Source organism: Bidens hawaiensis, unplaced genomic scaffold, assembly GCF_021521415.1.
Source record: "Bidens hawaiensis isolate Kalapana, Puna unplaced genomic scaffold, B.hawaiensis_p1.1 tig00014471_1, whole genome shotgun sequence".
NCBI lineage: Eukaryota > Viridiplantae > Streptophyta > Magnoliopsida > Asterales > Asteraceae > Bidens > Bidens hawaiensis.
Genome location: NW_027492261.1, coordinates 241330 through 251386, shown reverse-complemented (window position 1 = coordinate 251386; position 10057 = coordinate 241330). Strand labels below are relative to the sequence as shown.

At 33.4% G+C, this 10057-nt stretch overlaps 1 protein-coding gene across 1 annotated transcript; it reads right to left on the bottom strand.

Annotated features, from left to right (window-relative positions):
• Positions 1 to 305: 305 nt before the first annotated feature.
• On the bottom strand, positions 306 to 2090 carry LOC143546856 (2-methylpropanoate--CoA ligase CCL4-like). The gene has a single exon (XM_077038422.1). It carries the CDS (start codon positions 2059 to 2061, stop codon positions 388 to 390), a length of 1674 nt encoding a protein of 557 aa, XP_076894537.1. The 5' UTR covers positions 2062 to 2090; the 3' UTR covers positions 306 to 387.
• Between the last annotated feature and the right edge of the window lie 7967 nt (positions 2091 to 10057).

Here is a 10057-nt window from a genome sequence, read left to right as displayed (position 1 = left end):
GCAGATTTGGCACGGGATAAAGACAAAATGTGATGGTTTCATCTTTTTAGTTTCCGTGGAGATATGAAGCTTCATCCTAGCGAACCCATTTAACGTATGATATAAAAAAGTGAAGGCACATGTCTTATGGATCAAAAGATATATGTTTTAGTGTAACTAGAATACATTCGATAAATAACGAATTTCATTATTTTCCAAATTTTAATTTCCTATGACCATACAACTAAATTCGCTATTATCGAAGCAAGTTGATGCCAATTCTTTAATCGTTATTATAAGGTGCATCGTTTTCATATATTTCTATCAAGTTTTTGTTATGTTGATAAGAGTTTAGAAACCAAACTACAAAACAAGAAGATATTATTAATATTCTTAACAACCAAGACTTCACATTCGACTTTTACCCAATGGACTCATTTTCTTGGCCATTTCAGAAAGCACAAACTTTTGAATTTTACCCGTTGATGTTTTCGGCAATTCTTCTTTAAACACCACCGTTTTCGGCACCATATAACCCGGCAACTTACCTCTACAATAATCCATCACCTCTTTTTCGGTCACTTTCCCCACCATCTCAGCCTTCAAACTCACAAACGCACACGGCGTTTCCCCCCAAAATTCATCCGCCCTCGCCACCACCGCCGCCTCATTCACTGCAGGATGCGTGTACAAAACCGACTCCACCTCCACACTACTCAAATTCTCGCCCCCACTAATAATAACATCTTTCAACCGGTCCTTGATTTCCAAATACCCGTCCGGGTGCATCACCGCCACGTCACCCGTATAAAACCATCCATTCTTTCTCATACTTTTCGCAGTCTCAACAGGATCTTTAAAATAACCTAACATAACACACCCGCCCCTTAACACCACCTCCCCAAGAGTTGACCCGTCCCGAGTCACACTAACTCCTGACTCAGGGTCCACAACATCCATCTCGGTAAACACAACCGTCCTCACCCCTTGCCTCGCTTTTAACCTAGCTCTCTCGCTAGCCGGGAACCGGTCCCACTCCCGCTTCCAAGCACACGTCACTACAAACCCACCCGTTTCAGTCAACCCATACCCATGACTTATAATAAACCCAATCGACTCCGCCCGGGCCAGCACGGCCGCGGGCGGCGGAGCTCCAGCCGTCATGATCTTAACCGGACTCTTTAACGCCTTCACACCCGGGGCGTTAGATAGCATGTTAAGCACGACCGGAGCCCCGCACATGTGCGTAACACCGTGTTTATTAATTGAATCATATATAACGCCCGCGTCGAATTTGCGTAGGCAGATATTAACGCCCCCCACCGCGGCCATGCCCCATGTGTAACTCCACCCGTTCGCGTGAAACATCGGCAGAGTCCATAAGTACACGGGCTGTTTCGGAACAGACCATTCAATAAGCGAGTCAACGGCTATAACAAACATGCCACGGTGGCAGTGAACAACTCCTTTCGGAGACGACGTCGTACCGGAGGTATAATTCAACGTGATCGGATCCCATTCGGATACCGGTCTAACCCAATTAAACCCCGGGTCACCGTTTTCCACCATAGTTTCATAACTACATTCAAACCCGACAACGGGCTTCTGATGACGCCCGTTGTTGTCGGTAACTAAAACCAGCTTCGGTTTTGGCGTGTTCGGAGAAAACAAGGAAATTGCTTCCAACACGATTGAAACCGATTGGTAATCTACAAACACGAGCTTGGACTCGCTGTGGGAGAGTATGACGGAAACGGTACGGGCATCGAGACGGGTATTAATGGAATTAATAACGGCTCCCGCGAAGGGTATAGCGAAGTAGAGCTCATACATGGCGGGTATATTTGGTGCGATGACGGATACGACATCTTGTCTCTTGATACCCATGTCGGTGATGGATGATGCTACCCGAAGACATCTTTCTCGGGTTTGATTCCAAGTGTAAACGGTGTTGCCGTAGATGATCGATGGGCAGTCGCCGTAGACGGTGGCGCATCGGTCGAGGAAGGTGAGAGGAGTAAGAGGGGTGGAATTGGCTGGTCGTGGGTGGAATTGATCCATGAGTGGTTTTCCGGTGTGCATGTGAGTGGTGAGAGATTAGGTTAAAATAGCTAAGAGGTCACTTTTAAAATAAAAGAAAAGACAAAGGAGTTTAGAATATTTAAGACTAAAAGATAATAATAAAATTGTATTTGACTTCTTTGCATGTAGATCGAGCAGACAGCATAGCCAATGGATATGGAAGGATAACGTCTCATTTGTCTATAAATGATATCCATACAAGTATAGAATTTGTCATAAATAATTGGAGTGAGGGTACCACATGTATTGCTTTGCTTAGATCGGTTTATCATCTACAAAGTAATTGGAAAGGCATCGCAAATATACTCAAAAAAGTAGTTGCTTATTCCGTGTTTATAGAAGGGTGAAATATTTCGGACGGGCCTCCGGTTGTAAATAGAGGTGCAAATAAGTTGAGTTGAGTTGATTCGAGCTCAACTAGGTATGGGCCCAGCTTATTTCGAGCTCTATTTTGAAAGCTCGAGCTCGGCTCGTGAGTAGATTCAAGCTCGTACTTGGCTCGTTTACAATTTATCAATTAACTTTTATATAATTATAATTATTTTTATATATTTTTTTATATTATAATTTTATGTAAAAAACATATATTATTTAGTTATTTTTATTTATCTTTTCATAACATTATCTATATGTTAATTAAAAATTATTAAATATATATTTTAAAAAATTATATAAATGGTAGGCTCGTTTAGGATCGCAAGTCGGCTCAAGCTCGATTATTAAATGAACTTATTTTTAGACTCGAGCTTGGGCTAAGGCTTGATTAAGCTTGGCTCGATCGAGCTTTTTAACGAGCCGATCTCGAGTAGCTTGCGAGCAACTCGACTCGTTTACAACCCTAGTTGTAAACAAATAAGGGCGGTTGCCCTTGATAAAAAGAACAAAAATAACTTGTGTCATTTGTACCTAAAAGTCTTGATCGATCGTCCCAATAAAATTTTGGTTTTTCTGATGGGCCCATATAACGAGAAATTACTGATCCGTCATGTTTATAAGGTCGGTGTGTGTTTTTTAAACTCATATTCCAAAACATCTTACCCATATTGACTATTGATCCGCCATGTTTGTTATTTTAACCATGTTTATGTTGACTTATAAGTTATAAAGTTCCACCCGTGAGCACTTAAGATGACAAATAAACGATCCATTTTTATATAACTATACGCTATTAATCATTTTTTATGTGCATATGATATATCAATTCATTTAAAAACTCTATTAAATTGGATAACTAAAGGAAGCACAATATTTTATCCACAAGAAACATATAGACAGTGTTACACGTTTTATTTGATTATGAAATGCAAAACCCAAAGATCTCATTGATTTGAATTAAATTAATGCTAACCTAATTTGTAATTAAAGTAACAAATAGAACATACTAAGAAACGAGACAAGAAACAAGCAATCACGTCCACGTTCGAGTTTGATAGTACCATGTATAGTATAACTTGATTAACTACACTAGTAAGCTACATAGACATAACCTTGTTTAACGTATTCAAATAATGGATAAACTATGGATGCTTCAACCTAACAATAACTTTTCCAACAATTCAAGGCCGAATAGCTTATATTATAAGAGACTTTCATCAATCTTCATTTACCATCTGACGAGATAGGGTCCCAAACCTCATGCATGAGCTCAAGTAAGCCACAAGATGGCCTTGAATCGCGTCCACAGGTCTGACTTTATCGCATTACAAGAAACCTGCGGGCAAAAGACCATTCACTCATGAAGGAGACAAATATTACACAACGACAGGTCCATAAGCCAATCACAGTCCAAGATTCACCAATGTTGACGACCAGGATAATAAAGAACCATGATTGCGTGATGGACCAACAACAAGACGCCGTCACTATACCTCCCGCTAATGGCTATTCATACCAGCCAGCTGTCACAACAAATCAGAGGCCTCGTACATGCTCTCCCATGAAAATAGAATGTTCTTCTGGATTGTAGCAGCCCGACCAACTACCTCTCGACCTCTCCAGCTATAAATATGATACATGGACCAACGGTGTAATGATCCTTTCCTCCATGGTCACTCATTATTCTCTACAATTAGCATTATTACTACGCCATATGGTAGTTACGAGAAGTACTTGGTATCTCCTATTCTCCTAACGAGACTCACATTGTTCTAGTGTCGGAGGTTGCAATAGGATAGAACTTGTGAAGATCATATTGAACCCCAACCCAGTCGAGTCTTAGCCTTAATCCTTGGGTTTAGTCTATGTTTCTTCACTATCTAACAATTACAATCAAAACACCTTTTTCTCTAACAATAAAGATCGCAAAATGAATTGAAAACATATGAATAACCAAATTGCGATCACATAAAACAAAAGTAGAAACATCACCGCTAAAAATCTCAATGCAAGTGGTCCCTGTCACACTCCAACATAAGACGAAAATGTCGGGGCATGAGCTGATTGTTCACATCTCTCAAGGTACTATCATGCAATAATTAAAATGGTAATATCTATTTATTTGATAAAAATATTCAACAAAATCCAAATAAGACAAGTGCATCATTCATAAATAAAGCAAGCAAGAAAATAAATAGTTCAAATTAAATTTAAGTCTTGATATTCTTTCACTGGCATAGCAAATCTTAAGTCCTTCAATACTTCTTGATAAATCAGTCCACACGATAACCTGCATATGCGTATAAAATACAAATAATTTTGTCAACACGAGGTTGAGTGAGTAAAATACCAGTTAAGTGAGTTATAATATAATATATAAAGAAAATACAAATTGTTCATGTGAGATAAGCAATTTAACCAATGAGCAAATAATAAATTGTCGGTAAAACCGTTGCCTTGCGAAGTGAGCATTGGCTACTACGACGGTCGTATGATCATACTATTACTGAGATTATGATGGACCTCTCTGAATGCGATGACACAGAGCCAGTAAGCAAATAACAAGTTTGGCATAAACTGATATACACACATGGATTAACAGTTACAATTGAATACGGTATAATATGAAAATATCTAAGTTACGCATATGTCCCCAAAAGGTTAAAATGAGTAAAATAGGGGAGTGAAATACTTACCTTAACAAATGAGCACTAAGATAATGATTTAATAAGAAAGATAATGGTAAATCAAGCTCTAATAAGATAGCATAATAAAGAGTAGTTGCGGAAAAATATATACAAATAGATGACTGCTTGAAAGAGAGTTGAGAACATTGATGATCGGTTATTATTATTATGGCCAACAAATATTACTTAGATTTATTACAAATTTTATTACTTTTCTTTAATTATAAATCTTTTATAACATTTTATACCTTTAAATTACATTATATTCATATCATAAATAAAATACTTATGTAAAATATATGTTTATATAAAAAGGTTGGTTTAAGTATTATTAGTATATTTATAACTATTTTTATTTATATAAAACCTTTAATGTTTAGATTTTAAATCAAACTAGGTGGAACTTGCCGCGTTGCGGCGGCGGAACACAAATTCGGTTGGTAATGGTCAAGTTCGTTACATCACCGGCCAACACTGAATCAAAAGCTATTACTTTATAAACACCTAAAACAGTATCGGTGCACATAGAACTTAAATCAAAGTGGCACGAATGTGGTCGCTATGATCAGGTTCATATATGCATTAAACCTAAAAAATAAATTAGTAAACACGCAAACACCCATATAAGTAGTGATACTCGCATATCTAATTATACAAAATATTAAGATGTTTAAAAACAAAAATTTCAGCTACGTTTGTTACGGTACCGAAACTAAACCAACAAAAATTTCGTCAAATTAGCATGTTTAAAACACGGTCGTCATTGCGACCGGTTGAACCGGTTTAACCGGATTTCGCACAGCAGCCCTGTAATTTGAGTCCGGTACTTTTGGCCGGTTTACTAGAACATCGTACCAGCGGTTTTTGTCTAAAAATACCGGTTTTACCAGCAAACCGGTTTTATGTCTGAAATATTTTTGATATTTACGGCCAATATTTTTTCAAAATTACTTTTAGCCCAACAATTAACAATCAAACGTGTAAACTTTAGAACTATTTAAAAAAAATAGAGTGCTTTTGTATTATTTTTTTAAAATATGGATTAACTTTTGAATTATTTTTTGTTATGTAATCATTTACTTTTGAGTTAATTTTGGATTGAAGTTAAATTTATAGAAAATTATAAGGTAAACTATTTAACCGGTTGTGCCATTTTTTAGCCTTATCTGGTACAAGTAAAATACTTGTTTTTAAAACATTAACTAAAAAGTAATTTCGTCAACTTATCATATTTAAAAAATATACAGCATGCTTAAAAAACTGGAAAAAAAAGAGAAAACTAATAAAGCAATTAAGCAACACATAACTGAAGAGTAAAAAAGATCACACTTTTGCTTGGGTGAAGCATTGAACTTGCATGGATGAGACTTCATAGACTATTTTAGGACACCTCCAACCATTGGACTAAGTTAACATATTGTTTAAGTTTCAAAGTTTATTGCATAAAAGGCAAATATAATATCTGAAAAATAGTTGTTGCACCGACCTTTGGAATTTAATCTATATAGATAATTATATCATATCTACATCTTAATCTTAAATATATATAAACGAAATATCCATATTTAATTTCTCTCAACCACCAGATTGCTTTATTTGTAAATGATGGTTTCTCATGCATTTGATCCGAATTCAAGGGTTTGGATCACACCAAACCCAGATAGCCATCAAACGGGTTATAACATCTCATTAAATTAAAAATTAATCTCACAACATATTTGATATGAAAATCCTATAAAATAGGGATATACTCAAAATTAATATCCGATCTTTTTTTTTTCAAAAAAAGATATTATTTATGATTATGAAACAATTTTGTAGTAAAAAAAAATTAGCAAGTCATGGGTCTCATCAAACCCAGATATCTTATTTATTTATAAAACCATTTCATCATCAAACCCTTAGTATATTATTAACTTCCTTACAATAAATAAAATTAATATACAAAAATTATATATATATTAGAAACGTAAAATATAAAACAAACCCCGTAATCAAACCATAATTTAATTTCTCAATATGGATTTAGTTATATTAGTGATTCTTTTTTCTTTTAAGTCTAAATTAATTGAAAAGTTTCACAAAATAATATCCAAATTATAACAAATGAACATAAACGAATAAATATAAAAATTAAGTAGATAATTCATTCAACAATGAACATAACCCTACATAGATTAATCAAAATAGGTTCGAGTATATTATTTTGGACACTTGTCATCTTTTTAGTTAATTCTCACATTTTTTCTCCTCCAAAATTAAGATCTTAATTAGCCACACACACACACACACACACACACACACACATATATATATATGCAATTGATCAATACTTATTCATTTTCCTTTTACACTCAATTTATATTATATTTATACGTTTTACAAACACAAATATTAACATATTATTTTACTATGTTCCAAAATACTTTGTGAAATCCAAAAATCAACAAGAAACCATGTTTTTTTCAAAGATTGAAATGAATATAATTTCAAATGTTATCATTAACATATTGTACTATGTATATTGTAGAAGACTGTAAAGAAAAACAAAACTCGAATATGCTTTTATTTTACAAAGTATTTTTTTAGTCATTAAATTATATACATTTGTTAAAATTTGATCCATTTTTTTTAAATCATTCCATTTATCAACTATTATAATTATTATTGTAATTTTTCATATAAATTTATAAATTATAAATATATGTTTTAGATTTATCCATTTATTTTTTCGGTTAATTTATTACACTATATAAATGTTAAAATGTAAGGATATTATATACAAATCAATTTTAGACATAACAAAGTTTATCATATTTAATTTCTTACTTTTTTTTATCAATGATTGTTTCTGGTTTTTTGTGGACTTAAATTTGATTTTTATGAGTCAAAAGTTGTAAATAAATTGTTTGATACAAGTTAACTACATTAAGATCAAAATTTGTTATGGGTCAAAAATGAGAAATTTGAGTATTTTTAAAAATTTGACATTTGCAAATAGATTTATCGTCAAATTTATGGGTTTAAAGTGTTGACTTGAAAATGTCAAATAAATGAAAGTTAGAATTTTAAACATGATTCAGGTTTCAAAGTTATTTTCAAATGCGTTTTTGGAAAGAATCAAAAGGTTCGTGATTTGTCAAATTGACTATTATTCTCTCGACTATTAAAATATAAGAAAAGATTGTGAACACTTCGACATATTACCCACATGCTTATCAATGCTTCTAACCTTTATCAAATTTGAAATATATATGTCAGCATTAACTTTTCCTCAAATGGTGATCAGAACGTTGTATGGGAAACATGTCATGCAAAATTATGCTAAAATGAAACAAAATATTCACATAATTTGATTGGGTTAACATGCTATTTTTTATGTTGTCATTATGACATAGTCCAGAAGCCCCTAAAACATATCTGAATCTTTTTCATGATGTATGTCACACCCCGACCAAAGGTGGCGGAACATGCCGAGGTGTAACAATTGCCCATAAGTGCATGGCACTAATTAAAACGACAATATTTAACAAATATTTCATTTCACAACATCGAAAATGTCACATAACAATATTCAAGAGATAGTCAATACAAAATATAACAAAATTTAGCAAATCAAATATTGTTCATTTTTGCTAATAACTTAAAGGTCTTGACATTCGTTTTCTCCACAAGCATCGAATCAACCGAGATGTAAACCTGTAACATTTCATAAAATAAAGTTTATTAACACAAAGGTTGGTGAGCAATTCATAAGTTTGAGCAACAATAGTATATAGTAAGAAAAACCACAAAACTAGTATACAAAACAATAAATAAGAGCTATAAACTTGGATAAAATAGTTATCGCTAACAAGTTAGCGACACCCAACTATAAGGGGATGCAAAATAGTTTAGGATTTTATTGTTATCGTTAATTGCATTACGTTAACGACACCTTGCCATGAGGGGTTGCCAAATGGTCTAGGATTTATAGTTTCACCATCCAAAAGCGATAAACACATAGGCAAATAAGCATAGAACACCAAATCGAGCAATTATTCAAGTAAAGTATACAACAACGTTTGTGGTTTAAGACCCAAATATAAAACATTTAGTTTAGATAAGATGAAATGTCACCCCTAAAATAAAAGATAGAAAACGGGGTACGAAGTTACTCACGTTAAAGTAATAAACTTGAAAGATTGATTATTTGGAGATTTGCCGGAACGACGAGTTTAACGTATGAAGCCTAAATAAAAGAAAGTATTGGATTTAGAAAGGTTGTCTTGAAGATAAAATAATTGTTGCAAAAAGTAAACAAATAAAGTTCAAGGTTATACTGTAACTATTTAAGAATTTATAATAATAACCCTTTAAAAATGTAAGTTTGCTCGAAACCGGGTTAAAGTATCTAACCTTAATATTTACTTAACCTATGTTAAGTAATAAGGTGAGAAAATGCTAAATGCAAGTTCCTTTGGGATAAAGATACTAAAACAGGTCCTTAACGAGTGTTCGGGTCTTGATAATTGGTCAAACCCAAAGTCAACTTTCCAAAATAATGAATGTTATGAGATAACTTAATAAAACTTTATAAGACTTAACCAAGTATGTAGATCTATTGTTTTAGATCTAACAACGTACGTTAAGCGAGTATTCGGTTTTGTCGGTCCAAACTATGTTATGAGATCAAGTTGGATCCAACATTTCCAAGTACATAAGAAAATAATAAAAATCAGTTTGTAAACTATTTTTAAAGAAATATACAAGTCTTGATAGCTAAAAACACACTTGTGTGTCTTAAGCGAGTAAAAATCGGATTGGTTCGTTTTCCATCTCACAATATGTTCCTTGATGGTTTCCACATGCCCAAATATCATAGATCTTGTATAATAATTTATAAATGAAAAATATTTAAGTTTTACAACTAAAAAGTTAACAACAAGTCTTTT